We start from the raw sequence: 26,742 nt of genomic DNA, 5'->3' as shown, positions 1-26,742 counted from the left end.
GTTAGAGGAGCATCATCTGCATCTAGCTCTCTCATCCTCACTCTTCTTGTCTACTCTACTCTCTTCGTCTTTCTGGCTAATTGAGTTTGTTCTTTGGTTTCCACATCATCCGTTTGCGCTTCTTTCTTCATCAATATGTCTTCTGTTAAAGGTCTTCTGCTCGCCAGTTTGGCAGGCTCGACTTTGGGCAGTGCGGTTTCTCGCGCTGCACCAGAGCCTTTCGCCGACACAGTGTTCGTTAATGGAACGATCCACACACTGGACGCTCAATCAACCACCGTCACTGGGGGATCTTTGTCCATTACCAACGGTGTAATCACATGTGTTGGTCAAGAGCAGGATTGCAAGCCTCTTATCGGGAACTCCACCAAGGTGGTGGACTTGAACGGCAAGGCAATGATACCTGGTCTGATCGATGCTCACATCCATCCTCTCGATGCTGGACGAGCTATGCTTGGATGTACTATGCGCTTCCAACAGCTCACTCAGGCTGCTCTTCGCCAGAACATCCAGGCCTGCCTCGACGCGGAACCCGGAAAGACTGGTCTTTTGACAGTTACTGAGTTCGACCGCGAAGGATTCACCACTATCAACGGACCTGCACACAGGTCTATGCTCGACTCTCTCCGAACCACTCGCCCGATTGCTATCATCGCTACTAGCCAACACAACATCTTTGTCAATACCAAGGCTCTCGAGGCCGTCAACATCACTCGCAGCTCGCCCAACCCTCCTGGTGGCAGGCTCGGACGCGATGCCAACGGTGACCTTACTGGTGTGCTCGAGGAGAATGCTGTTGTTCCCATCCGAGCGCTTATGGGCGACCGTGGCATTTCCCAGCTCGATGCCGCCACTGTTGCACTATCACAGTTGCGCCAGAAGGGTATCACTAGTTTCCTGGACGCACTCCAGACTCCTCACACAGCCTGGTCTAGCCTCAAGGCATCCAACGAGCTTACCGCTCGTGTCTTCAACAACTTTGGAATCTTCGGCAGCACTGATTTCCCAACCATCATCTCCCAAGCGGTGGCGAGCAAGAATCAGCTCGACGAAGGCGACCTGGTAGCATCTCCCGGTCAACAATGGCGCAACGTCAAGTTCTTCGTCGATGGCATTCTACCTTCATCCTCCGAGTCCAGCTGGCTGCTAAGCCCCTACATGGTGCAAGATGCCCAGGGCAAATGGGTCAAAGGCAACAACTTCGGACTTCCCAACACAAACCAGACCCAACTCCAGGACCTCCTCACCCGCACCCTCGATGCCGGTATGGGCCTCCACGTCCACGCCAGCGGCGATCAAGCCGTCCGCACTATCCTCGACGTTGCCACCGCCATGAACCGCACCTTCGCCCCCTCCGACATTGGCATCGCCCACGCCGAGCTCGTCGCTGTCGAAGACCGCAACCGCTTTGGCGAACTCGGCATTCCAATCATCGCCTCCTACCAATGGGCACAGAAATCAACCTACTGGGCCGGTGACAACTCACAGGTTCTCGGTGCCGAGCGCATGGCACTGTGTCAAGGAAGCGGCCACCTCAACAACGCAGGCGCTCTCATCGCATACGGATCCGACTGGCCCGTCGACCCACTCGACCCTTTCCTTGCTCTTGCCATCGGTGTCACTCGCTCCGGTGACCCCTTGAACAAGAACGCGCACGCTAGCTTCGGTGCCCAGTTTGTCGGTCGCCTGGACCAGCAGCCTGGACTCTCTCGTGAGGCTTCGCTCAGGGGAATGACGACTGCGGCTGCCATTTACCTCAACGCTTCGTCTAGCATTGGATCGCTTGAGAAGGGCAAATTTGCTGATCTCTTGATCTTGGACAAGGACTACTTTGACGAGAAGGCTGTTCCTGATGAGCAGCTGGCTAGGAACAAGGTGCTTTTGACTATGGTTGGTGGACGTGCTGTCTTTGCTGATAAGGCTGCTACTTTCCTGCCCAGCGAGTGGCATGCCGAGTCGCAGAAGCTTGAGAGCAACCAGGTTGTTCAGCGCATGAAGCCGGGTAACATTCTTAGCCGCGCTATTACTGGCCGCGCTTGCGGGTCGCATTCTGGACACGAGCACTAGAAGGGAGTTTTGTGTTTTCTCTATGACTTTAGCGATTGAGCGACTTGGATTATTGTATATAGCTGTCCTAGATCTTCCTCTTTCTCTTTTGAGGCATGGTACTGGCGTTTGCGATTGGATTGTACATAAATTCTGTTTTCTGTTTAGATTTCGTTAATTTTTAGATTATGGGAGTAGAAAATATAAATGATTGTTTAGTCGCACCGAAATATCATCTTTTGCCTTCTGATCTTACCCACGACAAGCAAACGACCCTAAATAACGAAGTGGGCTATACGCCGACTAAATTCTATTGTATTCGACAACTCCAACTTCATACACTAACTCGCTCTGTTAAAATATGACTATATAGCAAGATTAATTGGCGCGTTTGCTTGTGAGTCTTGGGTGATCTAGAGTCATTCAGTGGGAAAGTGTTAAGTCTAATGATCTCGGGATGAAGAAGTTGCGGCGTCTCTGTCATCGTATAAATCGGTCAGGGTGCGGTAGTTATGAGCGGCTCACAGGAGCGACTGTACCATGGTACTAGAGTCGGTACCACCTTCTGAGCGCACACTGAGAGCCACTAGAACTTCTTTCCACTCCACGAGGCGCCCAAAGCTACTGTCCCCCAAAAGACTTGAACCGACTAGAACGACGCAGCAAATTCGCGATCGCGAAAGAAGACCCATAGCCTGTGATCATCTTATTTTGCAGCACCATCCTCATCGCCATCACATCATCATTACATGCTCCTCGATAAAAATTAGCATCCAAGAACGCCCCTACACTAGAACAGCAACACCGCCCGACGTTCCCCAAACCACCCTCTGATTTTCTCCTACAACACCACTCAAAATGCCACAGTCCGTCCTCCTTACTCTCTACATACAATTCCAATAATCCTAACTAAACCATTAGAGCCCCAGCCCACTCCAATGTCCACCATCTCATCGCCCGCGGATGCAAATCAACAGGGCCGGGATTTTTGTCGAGTTTCGCGAGCCAGAACAACTGCGTTCAGGTTGGCCTTCTCACAGCATCAATCATGGTGTCCATCTTTCTCGGGTTTGGTATTGGGTACTTCTTAGCGCGGCGGCATTTAAAGTCAAAAAGTAATAGTTAGTTGTGTGTTATGGTGTAGGTATGTGTCACTTGTCACGTGACGAGGGGGGGTTCTTGTACGGGTACTCCTCGGATGTACCGGACGTTCAAGTGTATAAGCTCTGAGTTGCAGTTTATAGATATCCCTCCCTTGACAAAATAGACAAGACCTAAATGTCGTCTCTTGGAAAAGTACTCCTTCGCACTACCGTAGCTCGCTTTCCGCCCGTGTTTCCCCCACCCAATGCCGAGCTACCTCTCGCTCTCTCTATTCTCCTCTCGATATCCTCATAGTATCATGAAGTTTTTCATCTTCCAGTTTCTGCGGTTTGCCCCCACATACGCAAGCGTCACGCTGCCACCATCAAGCGTACAATGCAATGATGTGACCAGCTCCTAAATTCAGCGCTTCGAGCTTTGGAAATATAAATAAGATCAAAGCGAGGAGAGCATTTTAGTGAATCGCTCGAAGTGCTTCCAGCCATGTGCGCCGGTTGTTGTTGCTGACTTCAACCTCGTTGATGATTTTGATACACTGCTCTCGGAACGCATCGTCCATCTCAATCGCAACTTGGCGCAACGACATGTTCGACTGGCGATCTGAGGCCCGATACGATAGTGCTTAGGCTCGCAACTTCTGTCAGAATGCTGCGCTCACGAACGTTGCGCATTGGCATGTCCACGCAGCGGTCTTGACGCCCACCATAGTTATGTTTCGGCGCCTCAGGAGATCCGTAGTTTGTAATCTTGGTAGACTCCCGCTTATTGGCCCATCAAGGTACTCGTTCAGCGTTCGGGATGGCGCAAAAGTCTTTGAAAGTGGAATGCTAAACTGTAAGTCGTGCATGCTACGATACGATTTACCTGTAGTATTGGGGGAACACATGATGGAACTACTGACTCGGTCTTGGCTGGGATGGAAGAGTTTCTTGCGTATAGTCAATCGGTGGCGTTTCAAAATGGAGTTGCTCAGATAGGAGTAGTGTCAAAGGTGCAGCAAACAGACTGAGTGAATCAGACAGGCAACAGAGTGACGACCATTGCCCAGACAACATGCAGTGATTGACCCGTGACCATAGTGGTCTGAGCGAACTCACCATCCAGGCGTTAAAAGAGTACACTGCGGAACAAACACACTCTCCCCACCAGTTCAACAACACAAAATGTCAACTCCAAGTTCTGCGCACCTCGACGACTCATCTGACGACTTTTCGATGCATTCCGACGAGGAGGCCCCTGTGCTCACTTGCACAGATCCATCCTTGGGCTATCAAAAGTAAGCTTGTGTGCCGACTAGCCTGAAAGATACTTACGATTACTAGGTACTTCAACTGCAAGAAGCTGTCCGACGTCATCATCAAGTATGGATCGCAAGGCGAACACACCTTTCACGGCCATAGGGTCTTGTTGGCAACTCAGTCCCAGTACTTCGATAAGCTTTTCAACAAGGTGTTCACGGTAAGTTCAATGAGAAGAAAAAACAACCTATTTGCCCAGCTGCTAACAATAGCACAGGATGTAAAAGAGGTTGTGTTGGAAGAAGATGATCCCGAGATGGTGGAAGTCATCCTAAAGCTAGCATATGGTCACCAACCGCAATCTCCCACGCTCGAAGGAACGCTCGAGAATGTCCTTTTTGTCATTCATCTTTTCGAGATTTCCACAAAGTACGAATTTTCGGAGTTTGAAGAGTTGGCTGTCATCGGGTTTACCGTCTCTCTAAACAGATTCATCAACCAGACCGCAAACGGACAAGGCCCTACATTCGTTGAGCTGACGACGATTATCGAGTCTGTATACGAGATTCAGGCTGGGCGATTAATTGAGTCTCTCATACAGATCCTAACCACGAACCCGCACGTCTGTGCCTTCAGGACATGGGACAGTCTCTCGCTTCTGGTCTTGAGCGTTGCACGGCAAGAGTCACGTTTCGAGGGCAGTCTTCGCGAGGAGTTCCGGAAGGTTAGGCCGTCAGAACATGAGGCTCTAGATGGTACGGTCCTCACAAAAAATTGCACTGCTTGCGATGTGGCATCGATAAAGCCCAGCGGCATGGGAGAAGGTGGGATTTGTCTGACTTGCGGCGCCTTGTTCAGTGCACGGTACCGGGCATGAACAAGGGTGTGCTCTCAAGGTGCCTTGCATCTCTTGTTCGCGATATGGCCAACTTGAATGCTACAAGTCCATCATCTTAGACAAGAAACTACACGGTACGGTTAACCTGATTGAGACGCGTCGGTCTAGAGCTCAGCCCGCACATGGATTAGTGGAAACGTAGGGTGTTAGCAGCACTTAGCGCGTGGTCTACTGGCATACCCAGCAGATCTGGGGCAGGCTTTGCTGACGATGTGTTAGCGAAGAGTTACATAGTCTATACGACATGTTCCTTCGATGTGAGGTATAGAATTTGTAGAGGCATAGAGTGAAGTTCGTGGTGTGGTTTTGCAGCGAGGTGCAGGTACCTGGCTAGCACTAATGCGGCAAGCCTCGGTAGCGGAGATGTCCGGCACTAGCTAGCACTGAGAAGCGGCCGTTTCAACTTTCCCCTCGAGTTGGTGACAATCAAGTTGCGACTCCTCACGCATGCAAACCACTTTCACGACGTTACGATCCCTTGACGACTCTCTTGTATACTCTGCTCTCTTTTTGTGTTATTGAACTACTAGAACCACACCCGCCCGGCCATTCCAGGCTCGAATACCCCTTACGACATCCTACGAACCAGACACCAAGCTGTTGTTCCTCCATCACCAGCTCTCTTACTTGTAGCTTCACTGCCCGTCGGGTTAGATCCGAGAATTGTATAGTCTAGACGATATTGCCGCAGCAATCGCTCCTTACTACGGCTTTACACCCTTCTTTATACAAAATGCCTGAGACGACCAAGGTGGTGCCCCTCACCTGCCATGGACACTCGAGACCCGTTCCACATATACACTTCTCATCCCTGCAAGAGGACGACCAATACTACATCATCTCAGCATGCAAGGACAACAACCCCATGCTCCGCGATGGAGTCACGGGCGATTGGATTGGAACCTTTCTAGGCCACAAGGGCGCTGTGTGGCAAGCGCGTCTGTCTTCAGACGCATCCATGGCAGCCACGGCTTCAGCGGATTTCTCAGCGTATGTAAAATGGGCTATTTGACCAAGTACTCGCTGACAACCCGTAGCAAGGTCTGGGATACACATACTGGAGAAGCTCTGCATACCCTCGCACACAACCACATCGTACGCGCTGTCGCATTCCCCAATCAGCCACACCCACAGATTCTCGCGACAGGCGGTATGGAAAAGAAGCTGCGTATATACGACCTCTCGCGTAGCGACGCGACGAGCTTTGAGATTGGCGCAGGTGTCCACACGGGAACCATCAAGTCCATAGTATGGACTTCTGACCCAAACGTCATCATTACCGCAGCAGAGGACAAGAAGGTGCGGTGGTGGGATCTGCGACAAGAGGCTACTATTGGAGAGTACGCGGTTGAAGGTACTGTAGGCTCCTGTGAGCTGGATAACACCTCCTCAGATGGAGTCTTGAGCGTAGCTGCTGGAAACAGCGCCTACTTCTTCAACAGCTCATCACCCGGGTCACTTCTCAAGAGCATCAAAACACCTTATGAGATCGCCAGTGTTGCATTCCACAACGGAGAGCGCAAATTTGTCACTGGCGGTAGCAACCAAAACGATACATGGGTTAGGGTCTGGGATTTCGAGGAGGAGAAGGAATTGGAGACGAACAAGGGCCACCACGGCCCAATTTGGTCAGCAAGCTTCTCTCCCGACGGCAAACTTTATGCGACTGGCAGTGAGGATGGTACAGTCAAGCTCTGGAAGTTCACATCTGGCCCTTACGGTCTGTGGAAGTAGGACGTCTCGCCGTGGCCGATACACAGTGTGTAACCTGTTGCGACATGGCTGTGTCGTTCCTGAGTATAGCCAGTGCCAACCTGCCAATACTGGGAGAAGATTAGATATTATACAAGTAACATTCATGCAAGCCAAGCTACGAGTGACGTTTTCGTACCTTGACACGCGCTGACAAACATTACAACATCAAGTTCGATAGCATCTGAAGTATCTGTAGCTATACTCTTTTAGGAAACTGTACCCGGAATTACCCGATTCAACATGCCGATAGATCGGCAACACCAATAGCAACTGCAGCGACCTGCATGATGCTACGACGGATGCGCAAGGCTTAACACGGCGATAAGGACGGTTTAGTAAGGCTGCTATGATAGCTGCGATTACGGCCGTCGCCAAGGGTGGGAGTTATCATCGCTAGAAAGTATAAGGCTACCAGATGCGGTCAGTGATGTAGTGAACCAGACTTCTGTGCAAGAACTCGCCTTGATGTTTGCTTGTAGTAACATCGGCTTCTCAATATCCCGATTCATACAAGCTGTCAATAGTCAAGATGGGCGAGAAAGAGCAGGAAATCTCGCCAGCGCGAGAGCCTAGCGTTGATGAAGGGCAAATCGCTGCTGAGAAGCAGATGCGCGACATTGGTGCGGATTTGTATCTTGAAGTCCAGCAGTACTCAAGAGAAGAGCTGGAGGCGGAGCGGAAGATTGTGCTTCGCAAGATTGACTGGGTAATCATGCCAATGGTACGTTTTTCTATCTCACTATCAATCGTATCCACGATTAGCTAACAGAAACCCAGATTTGCATGACCTACACAATCCAATTCCTCGACAAACTCAGCCTCAACTACGCAAATGCGTATTCTCTAACCCCTGATCTCGGTCTCGAAGGCGACCGCTACAGCTGGGTAGCCGCCATTTTCAACTTCGGTTACCTCTTCTGGGCGCTCCCAGCAAACTACCTTATCCAACGGCTCCCCGTATCAAAATATACAGGTTCCATGATTCTCCTCTGGTCCATCCTACTCTGCTGTCACGTGGCGGCCAAGAACTACGCTGGAATGCTCGCCCTCCGGTTCCTACTCGGAATGTTCGAAGCCAGCATTAGTCCAGCCATCATGAACATCGTAAGCATGTTTTACACGCGCGACGAACAACCGCTTCGCATGTGCGTTTTCTTGGCTTTCAACGGCGTCGCCACTATGGTCGGCGCTCTGCTGGGGTACGGCCTCGGTCACGCGCACTCATCTCACATCAAGACGTGGCAGCTTATTTTCCTCGTCATCGGCCTGTTGAACTTTGTCTGGGCGTGGGTGTTTCTCTGGGTGATGCCAGATAGCCCTTCAACAGCGAAGTTTCTCACGCACAAACAACGCATCGTAGCCATCGACCGCATTGCCACCAACAACATCGGTGTGAAAACTAAACACTTCCAAGCGCACCAAGCTCTCGAAGCTGTACTGGATTTCAAGGTCCTCTGTATTAGTCTCATCGGCCTCTGCTGCGGTGTAATCAACGGCGGTGTATCGAATTTCTCGTCTTCTCTACTCCGGGGCTTTGGTTTCTCAGGCATTTACGCTACGCTCCTCCAGCTCCCCACAGGCGCTATAGAATTCCTCGTCGTACCACTTTGCGGTCTCGCAGCCGGCTACTTCAAGAACACGCGCTGCCTCATCCTCGCTGTCGTGTGTCTGCCGCCGCTAGCAGGTCTTCTGGGCATCCGCCTTATCTCGCTATCCCACCGTTGGAGTCTCGTAGGCTGCACGTGGCTGCAGTATATCGTCGGCGCCCCAGTCATTCTGTCTTGGAATCTACTTACTACCAACATCGCGGGTCACACTAAGCGCAGTACGGCGAATGGCATGTGGTTTGTCTTTTACGCTGCGGGTAACATCGCGGGCGCGAATATCTTCTTTGCGCGGGAGAAGCCAAGGTATTACTCTGCGCTCACGGGACTCATTGTGTGTTACTGCGCCATGGTAGTGCTAGGAGGCGTACTGGCGGTGTGGATGGGGTGGCAGAATAAGAGGAGAGATAGGCTTTGGGGTAAGGGACAGGATGAGCAGGCGATTCGGGATGGGTTTAGTGACTTAACAGATATGCAGGCAAAGCATTTTAGGTATGCTTTGTGAGGCGATGTTATATATTCTGGGGTTTGCTTGAGTTGGAAAGACCTCTTTTAGCAGCCTAGTCCTGATAAGTAGGATAAACAATGCAGAAACTGATATATCACCTCACGGTTGCATTGATTTTAAGCATCCATGACTGAATCTTTCACCGCAATCTGAGCAAACCGCTTTATTGCATTATTAGATCAGCGACAGCACAGGAAAACCTAAGAGAGCAAGCATGCAAGAAAAATTCGGGACAAAGATAAGTCTTTGCGGTAAATATCCCGCAAGTACAAGAGATAAAACAACGTTTGTTAGAGTGGGACAGAGCTGCTACATATTATACAGGGTGATAAATTACATCTCTTGCCTGTTTATCATCCTCACCGCGAAATTGAGGATGCAATTTACACGGTCGAATAAATCCTTTTCTTCACATCTGGCCGCAGTCTTTGCCGCCATCCAACATGCAGGACTGAGAAAACACAGAAATTATTGCTCGAGACAATGCAACTACGACTCAAGGAGCTCAAGGATTTGGGACGACACATTAGATATGGTCGCAAATATGGAATTGGTGCTTTTCTGTCCTGGGCTGCTTGTATGAACCTGACATTCCTAGTTGCCTATGTATGACGGCAGAGAAACATGCCACATAGCAAACTTTTAGGTAGTTACAGCCATGACGTAGTAGGTGTGTCTAAGCACATCCTCCATTGCTGCAATGAGCAGTGTTTCCCGACTGGAATCTTACTTCTCCTTTTCAGGCACCAAAGTATCTGCGTGCACCCATTTGACCCGGCCTACACTCGCCAACGTGCAAACAATACTGTCTTTGGTGTCCAGCACAGCATTTTTGTCGAAGACATCGAACAGCTCGAGCCGCAAGCCGATGCACTCTCGACCACGGAGACGAAGTCCATTGACCGTGTCGAGTAGTGTGATCGGTGTCCGCGAATCAGCCTCTGGGTGTTCAAGTTCGAAACCCCTATAGATGTTATTTCAGAGAGTACGAGGTGCTATATGAATCGTCCGTAGGCTAGGGAACAAGCGCCGGACTGAATTTTGATGGTAGAATCCAACTAAGTGGTGGACGTAATGACCACATGTAGTCTGGTCATGTTTGAAGTAGCTGATGGAAATATCCGTGATAGCTTGACGTTGGCGAGAGCTGAGCTGAGTGCTGAAGAATTCGAGGTCCTCCTGCTCATCGAAATGGAAGCAGTTGCTTTTGTATTGGAGAAGTGAGGTCTCAGTACGGGTTTGCTGGCAGACCAAATGGAACACGAAGAGAGGATACACTTTCTCGCCATCGCTTGCATACCGGCCGTTCATCCTCTCGTTAGGTTCATGAGCTCTAGCAGTGAAAAGACCGTTACGCAGCCTCATTTCACCTATCAACTCAGTCTCAATGAGGATGGTATGACCTCTGACAGCATATTTGTAGATCATGAGGCGATTTCAGTTGGGAGACGATGTAGGAAAGGCGACTCGGCCATGTTGCGGTTGGTACTGCGCATGTTAGCAACTCTGAAAATAGTCGAATACTTGAATTTGTTTACTCACATCAAGGCAGCCTGCTTGGCAGTCCGAGGCCCGGGGCTGGGGGCCATCTTGTCGTTGCTGTCGTGCTGGAAAAGCTGCAGCTGTAGGTGAGACTCAAATGTGGGGTGTGAGTGGGAAGGAAAGAAGAAAGTGCGTGCGCCAACGAGACTGTTGTTTGCTTGCGACGCTAAGACTCAGCGCTAAGCCTAGTCGGGAGTAACTGTGAAGTCGAGCCCGCCAGAGAATGTGCAACAACTCCAACGCTTCGCAATTAGCAATACGTTTTGCGCTAAGCTATATCCTCCTTGTCAAATCCCGACCATATTAGTTACTGCATTTATGATCTTAGTTCAGCAGATACATGCTTATATATCCACCTAACAAGATGAATACTGTATTTTAACTAGTATAAAATACAGGTATAGTACCTTAACTGCTTACTTATTTGTTGTAACAACAAAACTGCGTTGTGAAAATCTGCTCTTAAGTATCAACACCACTTACGTATACAATTATCCATCTACTAAGCTCCCGTCTTCAGATGCTCTTTGACGTACCAACTCGAAAAGAAAACTAAAAATACATAACTAATGGGTCGTTCTACCTACCCTGAAAATACTATAACCTCTATCTCTCATCTTCCTTCTCCCCTAAAACCAACCTAATCCTTCTTCAGTTCACCCCAGCGAGAGGAATTTTGACCCTCTTTCTGATTAATAACCCCCGAATATTACGTATAACATCCTAGGCTGTACGCTGCAGCTCTGCATGTTTCAGCAGGTACTCGTAGACAAAAAGAATCGTTACAAGCTTGTCGTGTGCTTCGTGGTAGTACTCTGCTGCCTCTTTGAAGCGCTGCACGCATAAGGCTTGCAGGTCGGGGGTGCTGTACTTCCCTACTAGTTCCCAGACTTGTAGGTGTAGAGCATGTGGGCTGGTGTAAGTTCGCGATCGTCTCTCTGCCAGCACAAGCCTTGGCATACGTCATGATCCTCCCACCACGTTTCCGTCAGCGTCTCCTGGGCACACGTCTGCGCCAACCCATATACACCGCGAGCACTACGTACTCTCCTTTGATGATGAATGTAATGGTAGAACACAGTCTCTCTAACCTTTACAACTGCTTTGCTATCAATGCGCACTACGACTACATATCACACCCGGATGCTATCTGTGCTCAGAAAAGAAAAGAAAGCTCCGCGCCCATCGTTCAATGGTCGTAGCGACACATGGCAGCTGAGAGAAACGTCCCGACGTCAGCAATGACAACACCGAAGCCGTTCCGTCGCACCAATGTTTCGCCCAATCAGCGAAAGCGGATGCGCATGCCGACTCGATGCGAGCACCATCGTCAGGGCGCGTCAATCAAAGTTTTCTCACATATTTCTGTTCGATTGGAAGACCCGCAGCGGCATAGGTGGCTTTTCGGTTGTGGTTTCGGGGCGTATATGGCTGACGTGTGAGATGAGCATATAGCACCCAGACATATGGTTCTCGGTCGCGTGCCGGGACATTCCAGCTCCAGTCTGTGGGGTAGCGTGCTCGGCTCCGCATCCTTCAAGCTACTCACTACGGCGTGCATTCAAGTTTTTCTTCTGGCGGGTTTCGTTCCGGCGGTCTTCTTCACGTCCTCCCCGCCGCTTCCGCTTCCCATGCAACCATGCATCGTACTCCGTTCGCGTCTGATGCGCTCTAAGACTCCTTTATGGGCGGAGAGATCGCTGCACCTCCAGGCTTTGCACCTTGGGGTCCGTTTGTTCGCGACAACTATCAGATCTTACATGTAACTACCTCCGACTTGATCATTGCAGGAACGGCTTTCGGTGTGGCCAATCTTTTCGCTTTAACTGCAGCTTTTATCGCTGTCCGGCAGACGAAGTCATGTCGAAACCCCCTGAAGAGCACTTACATCTGGATGATATGGCTTGAGCTGGCCTCATCAGTAGCTCTTTCTATCATCTGCTTGCTTTATCTATTGAGGATCATAAGGCCAAGCTTTTACTTCTTCATGGCCATCTGCAAGTATGACGCAGCATTTGTACGTCTGCTTGGCTGACATCTACAGTGGTATGCTGGGTCTTCCAAATCCAATTACTGCCTCAAATCATCATCAATCGCATTCGAATCATCCTCCAAGACAAGAAACGAGGACGGCGCCTCACTGTGATAACCGCAATCATCATCACATTGATCAATATCAGCGTGTTCTGTATCTGGATACCAGCACGCCTCCAGATAAGTGACAGGTAAGCGCTGTGTACTGAATCTAGCACTAGTCTCTAACCCAGCTCAGATGGATACACATCAACTCTATCTGGGATCGAACAGAGAAGGTACTGTTCTTGCTCCTCGACGGCTACCTAAACTACTACTTCATACGCGTGGTGAACGCAGACCTAGTGAGAAACGGCTTGACCAAATACAATCGTCTAGTCCGCTTCAACAAGCGTATAATTGTAGTTTCTCTTTCTCTAGACGTCATGATCATCGGAGCAATGAGCATTCCTAATGGATTCGTTTACGCAATGTTTCATCCGCTGGCCTACATAGTCAAGCTCAACATTGAGATGTCAATGGCCCATCTCATCAAGACGATTGTGCTGGACAACCGACATACAGTCTGCGATCCGCATCTGTTGTTGACATACAAATCATCTCCGGAATCGGACGTACTCAACACCAATCTATTCGCGGAAGTGCCCAGGCATCGACTGTCACTTATTCGGGGACTCTTTGGTGGAGAACATGTCGTATTCCCACAAGAAGATGTTCGAGCTAGGGAACTGCAAGATGTCTCTATACAGACCACATCGATACCCGATTCTGAAACGCCGCTCCGTAAACATGTGGCCAAAAAAGAAGCTGGAACAAGTTCCGGTGACAATCTGAGTATCTATGATGCCCAAGGAAACAGGAATGATGATGTGGAGAACGTCACTGGGAATGACGAGAACATGGATGGAATTGAGATGTTGGGAGGAATACCACCGATAACTCTGCCGGAGCCCGTCCTGTTACCCGCTCGTATGTCGGACGCAGATTGAATCACTCAATCATTCCATGGATTTCACCCTTATTGACGGCTCATTTCATGCCATCGCTCAAAGGACAGCGCATGTTCCCATCGGAAACGCAATCACACCTCCGGCGTCTAGACACCATCCTTGCGTTACTGATTCGTGGCGAATGCGCACCACGCTTACGACAAGCAATTATTCGGGCACACCAGTCTCGGATATGAGCATTGCTCCGCAGCTGCACAAGGACTATTGCTTCGATTAGCAACAGTGGTCACGTACTCCGGTGCGTTGTCACTAAAGCTGTTCCTCTACGCCGGACCAATCAAACCCGATACCAAAGTTCGATCAGTTGCGCGACCACGGTAGCGGCACATGTTTCTTACACAAGCGCCTCGGTTCATTTAATGCCGTGTAACAGATGTGCCGGTACAGGAATCGCTCACTTGGTGTCTGCATCCAACAGACCAAGCATCACGAGCCAAATGAAGTTGCTCCCCCAGCTTGTACAATTCCCACTACCGGACTGCCGGCGTAGTGGAGATGAGAGACGCACAAGATGACATGGTGGGATGGGGTGATGTGTTGGCCATCTGTCATGTATAAACAGTGATCTGACTCCTAGATACTTGCCGGCTTCATCTTGAACATACCCGGGAAGTCTTTCTTGGTGTTGAAAAGCCCACAACTGCATATCGCATCGTTAAACACCAGTTCTTTGAAATGAAGGGTGTATTCGCCTTTGCTAGCTTCGTCGCTATTGCTATCGCGGCAGATCCCAAGCTATCTAAAGCTAAACCCTCCATCTCGTTGAACCCCCTCGCAAGGCGTAACTACGCTGCCACATACTGTACGTTGCACTCAAACCCAAAAGGATCCATCCATACTAATAAGCCAGACTCTACTCCTCCCGAGCCCACGGACAGCTACCCGGTGTCCTCCGTCATTGAAATTCCTCCTCCACAGCCCACCGAATGCTTAGATACAGACCCAGACCCATGCTCGACAGTATTGATCACCGTCACCTCTATCCACACCATCTCCGTCAGCCACGTCCCTTCAAGCCTCATCAGTGAACCACCCACCACCAGCGATCAGAGCTCTGCCACTGTTCCCCCGGAGTCGGCCCCTGCGACCGAGACAGAGAAGAGCAGCACCGCCGCGCCGGAGGAATCCACGGTTGGGACGACAACCGATATCCAGACTGAAACGTCGCTGGAGCCGGGTACGCCTATCGCTACGGCTACGGAGACAGCGACGGAAAGCGAACTGAGCACTAGTCTTCCATCTGACATTACACTTTCAATATCGATTATTGAAGGGAGCAGTGTTGCGCCACCTGAGGCACCGTTTCCTACTGCTACTGATGAGCCGACGCAGACTTCTGCTACTGGGACTGGATCGTATACGGCATCCCCTACGCTACCGGAGTTCACTGCTGCAGCGGATGCAGTCAGGGTCCCGGCTGTTGTTGTTGGTGTTCTTGGATGGGCTGCTTTGATGATGTAAGAACAGAGGCAGTAGTAGTGTATCAGATGATTTGGCACGTTTATTTGTATGGAGGTATATTTAAATTTGAGAGATGGCGTGTGAAAGCTGGCGACATGCGTAATATGGTAATTGGCTTGGAGGCGCGACCTGAGTAACAGTGACTGTGTATATCCATAATAGAGTGGTCAGACGGACGAGTCAGCATCACAGCCTCTCTCTCTCTCTACATGCATGCCTCGTTTACCAAATACTCGTGTCCACAAGAATCATTTTTCACACCAGTACGACGCCGCTTACCACAAGTGGAAAGCAGCGGCGCCTACCAGCGCAAGTAGCGCAGAGCCTTCGATACCGTACCTGGTAGCGGCACCAGTGCTCTCCGGGGTAGACGACGAGCTACTCTGGGTAGCAGAGGCGCTTGAAGCAGAAGCCATACCCGTCGGCGACATGGACGCACTAGGCGTCATCGAACCCGTACTCATGGCGCTCTTCACCGAAGCAGAAGTAGTCGTAGCCGCCGCAACAGCAGGCGAAGCGGTACTCTGTGGCGCGGCACTAGCTCTGGTGCTCGTTGCGCTGCCACTCCCGCTGCCACTCAGCAAACTCTGGCCCTCAACCACGGTGGCCGTGAGAAACTTGACGTCTTCCTTTTGCAGAGTCGCGGTAACGGCCTTGCCGCCAGTGTCATCGTTTCCGCCCTTTTGGTTCACCGTGCACGTCATCTGGATTTTCTTTGTGTTGTAGTCGCAGCCCAGGCTCATGCTTACGCCCTCGGTGGACATTTCGGCCTGGAAGCGCGTTTGGCTGAGGATTGTCACGTCGAGACCGGGGCCCCAGCCACACTCCATTGTCTTGGGCCCGGTGGGGCAGGCGATGTGGAATTCGGTTGTCTTGGGGTTTGCGACATTGATTGTTGCGACGGGGTCGACGCCATCGTAGCCTGTTGGAGGGTTGGTTGTTAGTTTAGGTTATCGGAAGGGACGTGTTCGCTGTGGCGCTTTTATTTGGTGGGGGTATACGAGGGAGGAAGGGAGAGAGGCGCGTACCACCCGGGAAGAAGAAGCTGACGACATCATCTTGAGCACAAGCCGTGGTGGCTAGTAGCAGAGTGAGTGTAGCAATTGATTGACGCATCCTTCGTGTTCGTTGCTTAGTGTGGGGTCGGGTGAAGGACAGGGATTAAATTATCGAATAAGAGAAAGTATATTTATGTGAGCGGTCTCTCGTACAGGAGGCTATAAAAATGAGTGACTAGAGAACAGAGACGGAGCGCAGCCGCAGAAAAAGAGTGTAATGCACGTCGCGAAGACGAGGTAGGTGGGCAGCAAACGGCGGAGGATGAGTTGTACAAGACTGTTCCAGGGCCCGGGTATATGAGGCGCAGCATCTTCAGTCTCTGGATTCTCATTTCCCCCTGCGCTGGGGGGACTAGGAAGCTTGTTTGGCTAGTCGCCGTGTGGGTCGGTGTTAGCCGTATGAGCGTCCGCCGCGTGAAATGATACCAAGCCTTCTAGACAAACTATCGCGCCAATCACATGCGACGGCCCATATGCGGATGACAGGCTTGAGTCGTGCTGGCAGTTGGTAGAGGCACAAGCCGGCATCGAACGACACGTGAACTGCTGCTAAAACCGTTCGTCTCGGGATATATAGTGATAGTGTAGCCAATGTCCGAATCTTGCGGGCCGGCCGAGATGAAGACTACAGATGGAGGCTAGTCGTCTCGAAAGTCTGTTCAGTCTCTTCAGCAACGAGCGCACAAATGCAGTCACTCTTGTTTGAGGCGGTGTACATGACGCCGCGAAACACACGGCATAATGTACCCAAGTCGTTTTGTACCTGTTGCATGCTTAATAGCTGTCTGCTATTGCGCAAACCCGGGGGCTGAAACAATCGAGTACCCGACCATGACATGACTGACATGCGGATTGAGGCGCGAACTCCCGGCTCATAGGCGAGATTACCGGATATTAAGTTTATATCGCAATTCGTTTCCTTTATCGTGACAACACTGAAGTTAGTCCGTCTGGGCAGCTCGGAGGTGTACGGGAGAGTGACACTTGCTCGTGCGGAGAGATGCAGGAACGACCGTCGACCCCGCTTACCCATTCATCATGACGTCTCGCAAAGTCAAATGCCTCCCACCCTCTCACTCTCAAGCCGTGCTTCTTAGCTGTCGATTAGATTGCCAGACTCATAAACAGCCTTTGACATCACTTGCACTATCCTTGGAGGCATCGGCTCAAAGTCCGTGAGATCGTCACCATAGACCCTGCAGCCAATCTTCACCCGCACGGCATGTGTTCAACCTTCTCAGGACGCGGTGAACTAATCTTGTGGGGATCTGTCGATCCAGCTTTGGTCGATGAGGAGGCTCTGAACGACTGGTGGACAAATGAACACCTCCCCGAGCGCCTCCGGCTACCGGGCTTTCAACTCGCGCGTCGCTACCGTGGATTTGAGCCAAAACATGGACAGCACGAATATCTTGCACTGTACGAAGTATCAAGTGTACAAGATCTAGCATCAACAGAGTACATGCACGCACTCAATCATCCCACTGATCGGACGGTACAGTATATGCCGTGTCTCGCGAAGATGAACCGCTTTGCATGTGGAAACATGTATGAGCACCAAACACCATACTCAGTAGCAGGAACAAGGCACATGTGCGACGAGTATCTCCTCATGGTCGTGTGTAAGCTTGGAGAAGAGGCCACAAGATTTGGACCTAATCCTCTCGATATCCAGCGAGTTTTCAAACACATCAGCCACAACGAGCATGCTCCATCGGCTGATATACGGCGTGTGCGTGTCTCATCAGTAAGCCCATACATCACCGCTCAAGGAAGTGCAAGCAAGTCTTACGACGGCGTTGGATTCAATACTCGACCAGATAACGCACCACAACCCCTAGACAGACCCAATACATTGATCTTACTATTCGACCTCTACTCCACCACAACACCCACATCCCTCTCCACCAGCACATGGTTCACCAAGCTCGAATCCAAGTTGGAGGAATCAAACCTGCGCATATCATACAAAAACATGTACTCACTCATAGCGACACTCGTCAAAGACGCCATCGAGGCTGAGGCCTAACGCCCTGGCCGCCTTACCACATCTCAGACATATCGGGTAACGCGCGCCCCGATTCCAGGCACCAGCGCCCAATCGCCACCAGCCGCGCGACAAAGAAAATAAATCACATATGCACTCGGGTATAGGAAAGATGCCAAAAATGGTTTTGAGGCGTGGACATTGCAGGGGTACAAATCCTGTGTTGTTTTCACCAGGCAAGACCGGTCAAGACAGCGGTTGTGCGATATAAGATCTGGCGCAGCCCACGAGAAAACTCGTACGCTCCTCTAGGTATATTCCTGGGCTCCTGAAAGTGACGCCTTTGTCTAGCATACTCACACAATGCCGTCCCTCGCGAATCCCTTTGTGCGCCCCGCAACCACTTCGCCCCGCCTGCACATCCTCCAAGTCAGCCAGCTCTCCATTGCAGCACTCAGCCTCATCGCCTTCGTCATCACCCTCGTGCTCCCGCTCAACCACAAGCTCTTCACCCTTAGCCTCCTCTACACTCCGCTTCTCACCTCCATCACCACCGTATACCTCGTCCGTCGCGAGAAGAGACGCGCAGCAGATGGCACGCTGTCCAAGCAGAAATATGTGAAATACCAGCTATTCAAGATGGTGGCGGCGATTGGCTTGTCCGTTGTGGGCTTCATTGGTCACTTGGCTAGTGCGCCTCACAGTGCTGGTCAAGGGCAGAAGACAGGGGAGAGGGGTATGTGGATTAATGGGGTGAGGATCAACACGTGGATGGGGTTGATGCTTTGGATCAACTTCTTCAACTGGTAGGTTTGATCTATTTTTATGTCGTCCTACGAGGGACTTTGCTAATATGTGTAAAAGGCTGTTTTTGTGGGCAAGCTTGTGCTACTCGTGCTGCATGACAGGGAACAAGCAGGGGCCTATTGCTCTTGCGGGCGAGGAGGCGCATATTGGTCTTGCTGATGAGACGTATGAGGATGAGGATGTTCGCGTCTAAGTCTCAGTCTGGGGTTTTCATGGTTAGGCAGCTGCATATGCAGTACGGCATGCGTGTCACGTTATATCTCGTGTACCTATGGCAACCGGTCTCGCAGCTTTGGAGATCACTAGATCATAATGAGGAAAGTCAAGAATTTCTGAAACGAAAATGCTTCAGTTTATTGCTAGAGTCACAAACAAAACTATGATGAGTTTGGGAAAAGCTTTGAGCATGACTACACACGGTCATGCCCAAATCCCTCTAACCATACACCTATCCAATGATCGCGTGGAGACCTCCATCACCGCCTGTGACGAAAATCTTGACGCCCGCCCGCACAGCCACCCCTTGAGTGTAGCCCCATGTGTAATCATGGTCACAACCAGGGTTGAGCTGGCGCCCATACTACACCCTTCCACATACGACGGAACATACCAGGGCTCCTTGTTCGGAATCTCTAAGCTTAATTTGTATATAAAATACAGCTTTTCGTTGCACAAAAGCTTTATTATATGCAGATAAATCCAGCTAACAACCATCTCGTTTTTTGCAAGAAACACTAAATTTAATGCTTTAAATTTAAATAACCCAACACCATAAAATACTACAATAAGACAGAGAAAACCGATAAAAGAAGATAAAAGAGGGCTTTCGAATGATATATACAAAGGAGGGACATTTTGGGCGTAATATTGGGTTATTTTGCATTACACCTTCCTGCGGACCCCTGTCATGTTCCGTCTTATGTGACGAGACGCGGTACACGTCGATACGATTCAACGCCTACGGGAGCGTCCGCTTGTCAGGGTGATAGTAGCAGGCGTATCGGTGAATATTTGAGACTTGGTGACCTCGGTTATGTGCTTCATGAACAAACCCATAGCCAGCACCGAGATGTCGATCGAATTGACCAAGGCAGTCAGATCATGCACATCCATGTCACCGGTTAAGCTGATCGACCTACCTTCCCAGATCCACACATACAGACTACCCACCAGCCTCGCAAGCCCGGGGCGCTCCACTATCGTGCAAAGGAAACACGCCAAAGGCGATGGCGTTGGCTTCTCAGACGAGCCAACGCCGCGTGGTAGAATCAGGGAGACGTCACGGTACAAGAAATCCTGAGCAATTGGCGCAAGCGCCTTGCACGTCAGGCTCAAGTGGAGAAGATTCTTGAATCTAGTTACCTCCAAACACGCTTTTTGTCCTATTTTAAATTGGAGGCAGGCTCTTTGTCCCGCTCTAGAGCGAGAGACAGGATGCGCACCGATCACAATAGTGAAGACTGTTCTAGTCATAGATGAAGTGTTGCCGGTTAGAGGATCAATCCTATGCAAAAGTACGCATCGCGACTTTCGAAGTGAGCCACACTATACCGGATTGGGACTAGACCGGAACAGACGGGGAAGGAACAGTGACGTTTCATATCAGATTTTAATCTTTGATGGCTGTGAAAATCAACAGAATGGGCACATACATTGGGAAGTTCATCTTACTAGCACAACACTTGAAGAATGCTTTATGAAACATTCTCTTGCCATGTATCGCCTTGAGAATAAGCTCTCAACTATTACTCCAACAAATCAGATGCCATGTTTGGGTGTAATGTGTTCCTATTGTAAAGTCTACCTAGACAAGCAATCCCGGTGGGAGTAGTTATGTACTTGAGGTCTGTCCACAAGATGCTATGTGATCATGTGACAGCAGATCTCCAATGACCTTAAGCTGGAACTGTTGCCTGTGATACTCCAATGTGCTCTCATTCAGTGGTAATGAAGCTCTCCAGTCTACGTCATAACTGCATCTCCGTCCCTGTCCCACTCTGTCTCAAGCGGTGGATAATTACGTACTAAATTTTCCAGGTCGCCTGGCTCGAACCTGACATGCGAACCCTCCGGATATTGCCGAAGTGCCAGAAGCTCGGCTACTGGCAACAATCCTTCTTCTTGCAAACTCCACGGAGTACCACCAATTTCCCACGTCTCGAGCATCCACCACCTGGGAAAGTACAAGTATAGCTCCAGCTCGGCAGCCCGAAATATCCGTCGTAAGAACTTGATTAACAGCAGTGATAGCTTTTCCCCCTTCCAAATCTGGTCGTTTGACGTGTCCATGTAGTAGACTTCCACGCGGCGAAGAGAAGGAAAGTGGCCGCTTATCTTGGCTGCACAGAGATCTTTGAGAAAACAGGCGGTGAAGGTTGTCTGTTGCACGCTAGCAGGGCTATCCCTACACTCTCTCATTCCTCACATATATATAGCTTCCCTCGTTCATAGCTATACAATCAACTCAGTCCTTCATCTCTTCTTCCATATCACATACGTGAGAGTTATGAGCCCGGATTTGCCTACTGCAATCTTTTAACCACTGAAGTTCACTCAACTGCCATCTCTTTGGCATCTATCTCCCGACAACCTATCCCAACTTTGCGATACTCTGCTATCTAGAATGGCATCAGTTGAAACCCAGAGGTCTACTAAGACCGTTGTCATCCTGACAAAACCAGAGGACTGGTCCCTTTGGCTCTTTCAACACAAGGATAAGGCAGTGTCACATGGAGTATGGGAGTACTGTAATCCAGCAGTCTCTACACCACCCACTCTTACGCCAAAACCTGAACGCCCTATACTCCCAGATGGAGACCTTACGGCCGAAGTTCTTCAAGTACAGCGAATGAAGCTCAGCGAGTGGGAATGGAAGTACAAGGAGTGGCACCAGAAAGACAAAGCTCTCAAGGAGATCTGCACTGACGTGACATCAACAATCTCCACTTCTTTGATTCCTCTCATCCAGAATGACGCAACTGCACACGCACGACTAGCCAAGCTCAGAGCCCACATAGCCCCATCCGACCCTACCCGAAGAAGAGAGCTTAGGGTGAAATACGACGCTCTACGATCACCTAAACCGCGCAACACAAGCGTGGACAAATGGCTAGACGAATGGATACGCGTCACTGACCTCATGGCTATGCTTGACATGCCTGAGATGAAAGGAGGACAAGTTCAAGAAGAATTCCTTGTCACAGCCAACAAGCTACATGAGACCTGGGCTACAGCTGAGCTCCGCAAGCTTTTGGATCTACAGGAAAACCCAGCGGTAAAAGACTTAGATCTACCGACAATCAATACCCTAGTTGCTAGCTTCCGTCAATTTCTCCGCATTATAAAACCCCAAGGATCGACCTTTGGAACATTCGGCGCCTCTCTCGGCATCGCTGACAGCAGCGGGTCTACCAAGGCCAATACTACCGAAGAAGGACCTAGCCAGAATCAGAAACCTCAAGCGAAGCATAATCATCCACCAGGCAAATGCATCTGTTTAGAAGAACATTGGTATTCAAACTGTCCCTACATCAATCCTGCAGTTCGCCGAGCAGGATGGACACTAGACCCAGAGATTGAAGCCAAGTTTAAAAAGGCTAAGAAGAATCCAAGAATTGCCAAGCAGCTTCAGAGAGCTGCGGAAAGGCAAAACGCGAAGGCTACATCCGAACCAACCACAACGCCTATTGCCTTTGATGCCCAAGCCTATGGCGATCATCAACCCCACAGCATGGCTTGTTCTTTTCAGGCCTTCTCTACCAATCATGTATCCAACCCACCTTACATCAACCGATGGATCATGGATCCTGGATCAAATGTTCACGTCATCAACTCCAAATCATGGAGATGGACCCACACTCGGTACAGTACAGCTGACGAAGCTTTGTACGCTGGCTCACAGTCAGTCTCTATCAGCGAATGGGGAAATGTTATCATTCCAGTCAGGACACCAAATGGTATACAGGACATCCAGCTTACCCACGTTGCCCTAGTGGAGGGTTTCTTTGCCAACATCCTCAGCCTCTCACGCTGCAAGGACATGAAGATTCATTTTGATTCTGGAAAGAATCACCTATACCAAGCGACTCCAAACAACGTTGTTGCTCTCCTAGACTACCACGCAGGTCACTGGCTCATAGACGCGGATGATGGGAAACGTCCAAACGCCAACTCACTGCAATCCATGGCTGCATTTAGGCCATCACATGATCCAAAGCCTCATCTTAAGGCTACTGCTACTGAAGCACATCACATCTGGGCCCACCCAGGGCCAGATACCATCCGCCATCTTGAAGCAGCTGTTCGAGGCTTCAAACTCCAAGGCAGTGATCCTCCACAATCCTGGAAGGAATGCGAAGACTGCATTCTTACAAAGATGAACAAACAGATCTCACGGCGTACACCAGACACGGTCTCTACTCGGCCATTCGAACGCATCGCTATTGACCTGGTATACCTAGTCCCTCAAGGAGAAGAATGCTACAACGGCGACAAATACGCTCTACACGCTGTCTGCCAATTCTCTAAGTGGCATGAGATCTCTTGCCTTCCAAATCGACTTAAAACCACTCTTATTCCCGCTGTCTTCAATCTCATTGAGAAGATCCAGCGACAGCTTGGCTACAAGTACGTTGTCATCATCATTAGATCTGACAACGAGAAAGGACTTGGTCGCGACTTTGCTGCAGCGTGCAAGAGCATTGGAATCAAGATTGAAACAACGGCTGAGAACACTGATGAGCAAAAAGGTCTCCAAGAGGCAGCAGGCAGGACTATTATGCAGCGCACTCGCGCTCTGCGCATTTCATCAGGACTGCCAAAAGACCTCACTAATGAGCTCGCTGTCGCAGCAGTACAGCTGCTCAACACTACACCAGTCCATTCACTTGGATGGAAGACATCTCATGAAGTTGTTTTCAATACAAAGCCCTCGGTAGCTCACTACTCACCTATTGGGTGCAGAGCCTATGTCTATCGCAGAGACATCAAAGCTGCTGACAAGACTGAGCCACGAGCTCACATCGGATACCTCGTTGGATACGACTCATCAAACATCTACAGAGTCTGGATACCGACACTCGACCGCGTAATTAGGACTAGAGACGTTATCTTTAAGTGGCAATTCTCTTATAAGGACGATAAACTCAACAACATCACTACAAACAAGATCACTGAACAAGAGGTAGAGACTCTAGATCTCGAACAACCTCATTTCACTGCTACTGCTAAAGATCTCTACACCACTGAGCAACTGGACCAGCATCTTGAAGAAATAGAGATTTCCGCCGCATATTCGGACAGAAGCCCAATGGACTTAACTAAAGGAACCATGAGTCCTTCACGCTCACCATCACAGTCCGCAACAATCAATTAAGTGGGTCCTAGAAGGTTCAGATTGGATTGATTGATTACCGCTTTAAGCCTAGTAGTTACCTATAGGAGTTTAAGCCCTACCTAGATAGGTAAGTGGGTCTAGGAGAGTGACCGGATTGAATTGATTGTTGCGGAGTCTACTCACCATCACCAACCAACTCAACAATAGCTGTCCTACAGCGCCCAACTCCATCAATGGAATCTCGCCATGCATACGACATACCTGGCTATCTCCCAGATCGGCACAACAACAATGCACCACAAGCTTTGCATCCAGACATTGGAGATTACAATGTAATTACTGGAAGCAGACGCAGCCGCGCTAAGAAGGGACAAGACAGAGTTTCATCAAACTTCTTTACCTACTATGGAACCTTTGCAACTTCCCTTCACCCAACACTCTATGAGAAGATTACAGCCATTACTCCAAAGACTAGGCTTCATCGAGATCAGATGCCTGAACCACCTAAGCGGTTCAAAGACGTCGTTTCTCATCCCCAGGCCGATTTGTACTGGAACGCCATGAAAAAGGAGATGGACGACTGTTGGAAGAAAGGTTGCTTCGAGAACACCAAAGTAACTCCATTCACTGCTGATGCAGAGACTCTGCCCCTCATGTGGGTATACACTAACAAGTTTGACGAAGATGGCTACTTCTTGAAAGCTAAAGCGCGACTTGTGGTCAGAGGTGATCTCCAAACACAATGGGGTGACACCTACGCTGCTACACTAGCAGCTAAAACCTTTCGAGCTCTCATCGCAATGTCAACTAAGTTTGGACTACTTATGTTCCAATACGATGCCATGAACGCATTTCTCAATGCTCGGGTACCTAGGAAACTGTACTGCAACACACCTGAAGGCTTCACAACTCAATTTGGAGCTCTGCTTCTCCTCCGCCGAGCCTTATATGGCCTAAAGGAAGCACCTCTACTATGGTACCAGGACCTGGCCAACACACTCCAAGATCTTGGCCTCAAACAAATCCCAAATACGCCATGTCTCTTTGCCAACAACAGTCTTATTGTCTTCTTCTATGTTGATGATATAGTTGTCCTCACAGTTGTCAACAAGCAAGTCAAGCCGACTTGATTGTTATCGATAGTGGCAAACAGACCATAGGGATAACCGTGCACGAGGACACGTCCCATAGGATGGTCTGATCCCTTATCGATAGAGACTTGATTGAGACTTGACTTGCTTGTTGACAACTGTGGTTGTCCTAGTACATCCATCGAAGCTGGACATCCACAAGGAATTCCAGGACAAGCTCTTCAAGAAGTATGAGCTTAGATCGATGGGTCAACTCAACTGGTTCCTCGGTATACGCGTAGTTCGCGATATCTCTCAACAATCAACTTGGCTGATTCAAGACGCCTTTATTGATAAGGTAGCACATAAGTACAACTTGATGGAAGGAGCAACTACCTTACCTGATTTTCCAATGGCTGAAACCAACCTTGAGCCAAACACTGTGGTAGACAAAGCACTAAAGAAAAGATACCAGCAATTAGTTGGCTCCTTAGCCTACATCTCAGTGTTCACAAGACCTGACATCTCACTCACCCACTCAATTCTCTCCCGGTATCTCAACAATCCTGGAGAACAACACCTACGCGCTGCAATTCATGCCTGGCGCTTCTTGGTCAAGACACGCAATTTCGCCTTAAAAGCCTCAGCACTCACTCCTGACAACACTGGTTACTCAATCCCCGGGACTGCTTTTAACCCTGAGCCTATCTTCTTTGGAGCTGCAGACGCTTCATTTGCAGACGATCTGTCTACTAGACGTAGCTCAGATGGCTATCTATTCAAGCTCTTTGGAATGCCAATTGACTGGAAAGCTACGAAACAACGGTCTGTTACAAAGTCAACTACAGAAGCCGAACTCTACGCTCTCAGCCGTGCTGCGTCAGAGTTCATTTGGTGGAACAATCTCTTTGATCAGCTTAATTTCAAAACAGACATCACCCCAGTCATCTATTGTGATAACAAGCAGACAGTGGGAATTGTGACAAAGGCCACAGAAAGACTTCAAACCAAGCTCAAACACGTCGATATTCACCAACTCTGGCTACGTCAAGCAGTTGAGAGAGGAGAGGTGAATGTACAATGGATTTCTACTGCCCAAATGCCTGCAGACGGTCTTACAAAGGCACTACCAAAGCAAAAGCACGTTAACTTCACACGTCAACTAGGACTTGAGGATATCACTAAACGTCTCCTCAGTCTTCACAACAACTAAAACTCCTGAACTACCCAGCAATACAGCGGGCTGGTTCTAATACATGGACTTTATTCACTCCTTTTCACCTTT

The 26,742-nt window shown here is 49.7% G+C and overlaps 13 protein-coding genes across 13 annotated transcripts; 11 read left to right on the top strand and 2 right to left on the bottom strand.

Moving 5' to 3' along the window:
- Positions 1-135: 135 nt before the first annotated feature.
- PtrM4_023340 (metal-dependent hydrolase protein) lies at positions 136-2,067 on the top strand (the record flags this gene model as incomplete). Its single annotated transcript, XM_001932114.1, has 1 exon — positions 136-2,067. The coding sequence occupies one exon, from the start codon at positions 136-138 to the stop codon at positions 2,065-2,067; it is 1,932 nt and encodes a 643-aa protein (XP_001932149.1).
- A 2,246-nt stretch (positions 2,068-4,313) lies between these two features.
- On the top strand, positions 4,314-5,520 carry PtrM4_023330 (BTB-POZ domain protein; the record flags this gene model as incomplete). The annotated part of the gene is made up of 4 exons (XM_066103562.1): positions 4,314-4,426; positions 4,473-4,608; positions 4,666-5,143; positions 5,513-5,520. The coding sequence occupies 4 exons, from the start codon at positions 4,314-4,316 to the stop codon at positions 5,518-5,520; spliced, it is 735 nt and encodes a 244-aa protein (XP_065965764.1).
- Positions 5,521-6,019: 499 nt separating this feature from the next.
- PtrM4_023320 (WD40 repeat protein) lies at positions 6,020-7,020 on the top strand (the record flags this gene model as incomplete). The annotated part of the gene is made up of 2 exons (XM_001932112.1): positions 6,020-6,276; positions 6,324-7,020. The coding sequence occupies 2 exons, from the start codon at positions 6,020-6,022 to the stop codon at positions 7,018-7,020; spliced, it is 954 nt and encodes a 317-aa protein (XP_001932147.1).
- A 550-nt stretch (positions 7,021-7,570) lies between these two features.
- PtrM4_023310 (ProP, Permease major facilitator superfamily) lies at positions 7,571-9,150 on the top strand (the record flags this gene model as incomplete). Its single annotated transcript, XM_001932111.2, has 2 exons — positions 7,571-7,762; positions 7,819-9,150. 2 exons carry the CDS (start codon positions 7,571-7,573, stop codon positions 9,148-9,150), a joined length of 1,524 nt encoding a protein of 507 aa, XP_001932146.1.
- Positions 9,151-10,577: 1,427 nt separating this feature from the next.
- On the bottom strand, positions 10,578-10,742 carry PtrM4_023300 (uncharacterized protein; the record flags this gene model as incomplete). Its single annotated transcript, XM_066103561.1, has 2 exons — positions 10,578-10,641; positions 10,696-10,742. 2 exons carry the CDS (start codon positions 10,740-10,742, stop codon positions 10,578-10,580), a joined length of 111 nt encoding a protein of 36 aa, XP_065965763.1.
- Positions 10,743-12,682: 1,940 nt separating this feature from the next.
- On the top strand, positions 12,683-13,718 carry PtrM4_023290 (uncharacterized protein; the record flags this gene model as incomplete). Its single annotated transcript, XM_066103560.1, has 3 exons — positions 12,683-12,716; positions 12,740-12,920; positions 12,968-13,718. 3 exons carry the CDS (start codon positions 12,683-12,685, stop codon positions 13,716-13,718), a joined length of 966 nt encoding a protein of 321 aa, XP_065965762.1.
- Positions 13,719-14,414: 696 nt separating this feature from the next.
- On the top strand, positions 14,415-15,200 carry PtrM4_023280 (Herpes-BLLF1 multi-domain protein; the record flags this gene model as incomplete). The annotated part of the gene is made up of 2 exons (XM_066103559.1): positions 14,415-14,541; positions 14,590-15,200. The coding sequence occupies 2 exons, from the start codon at positions 14,415-14,417 to the stop codon at positions 15,198-15,200; spliced, it is 738 nt and encodes a 245-aa protein (XP_065965761.1).
- Positions 15,201-15,475: 275 nt separating this feature from the next.
- PtrM4_023270 (DUF3984 multi-domain protein) lies at positions 15,476-16,316 on the bottom strand (the record flags this gene model as incomplete). Its single annotated transcript, XM_001932108.2, has 2 exons — positions 15,476-16,122; positions 16,229-16,316. 2 exons carry the CDS (start codon positions 16,314-16,316, stop codon positions 15,476-15,478), a joined length of 735 nt encoding a protein of 244 aa, XP_001932143.1.
- A 1,164-nt stretch (positions 16,317-17,480) lies between these two features.
- Positions 17,481-18,287, top strand: PtrM4_023260 (uncharacterized protein; the record flags this gene model as incomplete). The annotated part of the gene is made up of 1 exon (XM_001932107.1): positions 17,481-18,287. One exon carries the CDS (start codon positions 17,481-17,483, stop codon positions 18,285-18,287), a length of 807 nt encoding a protein of 268 aa, XP_001932142.1.
- A 321-nt stretch (positions 18,288-18,608) lies between these two features.
- Positions 18,609-19,245, top strand: PtrM4_023250 (Filament-head multi-domain protein; the record flags this gene model as incomplete). Its single annotated transcript, XM_001932106.2, has 2 exons — positions 18,609-19,051; positions 19,110-19,245. The coding sequence occupies 2 exons, from the start codon at positions 18,609-18,611 to the stop codon at positions 19,243-19,245; spliced, it is 579 nt and encodes a 192-aa protein (XP_001932141.1).
- Positions 19,246-21,675: 2,430 nt separating this feature from the next.
- PtrM4_023240 (uncharacterized protein) lies at positions 21,676-24,426 on the top strand (the record flags this gene model as incomplete). The annotated part of the gene is made up of 1 exon (XM_066103558.1): positions 21,676-24,426. One exon carries the CDS (start codon positions 21,676-21,678, stop codon positions 24,424-24,426), a length of 2,751 nt encoding a protein of 916 aa, XP_065965760.1.
- A 194-nt stretch (positions 24,427-24,620) lies between these two features.
- On the top strand, positions 24,621-25,517 carry PtrM4_023230 (uncharacterized protein; the record flags this gene model as incomplete). The annotated part of the gene is made up of 1 exon (XM_066103557.1): positions 24,621-25,517. One exon carries the CDS (start codon positions 24,621-24,623, stop codon positions 25,515-25,517), a length of 897 nt encoding a protein of 298 aa, XP_065965759.1.
- A 205-nt stretch (positions 25,518-25,722) lies between these two features.
- Positions 25,723-26,670, top strand: PtrM4_023220 (uncharacterized protein; the record flags this gene model as incomplete). The annotated part of the gene is made up of 1 exon (XM_066103556.1): positions 25,723-26,670. One exon carries the CDS (start codon positions 25,723-25,725, stop codon positions 26,668-26,670), a length of 948 nt encoding a protein of 315 aa, XP_065965758.1.
- Between the last annotated feature and the right edge of the window lie 72 nt (positions 26,671-26,742).

Source organism: Pyrenophora tritici-repentis, chromosome 1 (assembly GCF_003171515.1).
Source record: "Pyrenophora tritici-repentis strain M4 chromosome 1, whole genome shotgun sequence".
NCBI lineage: Eukaryota > Fungi > Ascomycota > Dothideomycetes > Pleosporales > Pleosporaceae > Pyrenophora > Pyrenophora tritici-repentis.
This window is presented reverse-complemented; position numbering and strand designations above follow the sequence as displayed.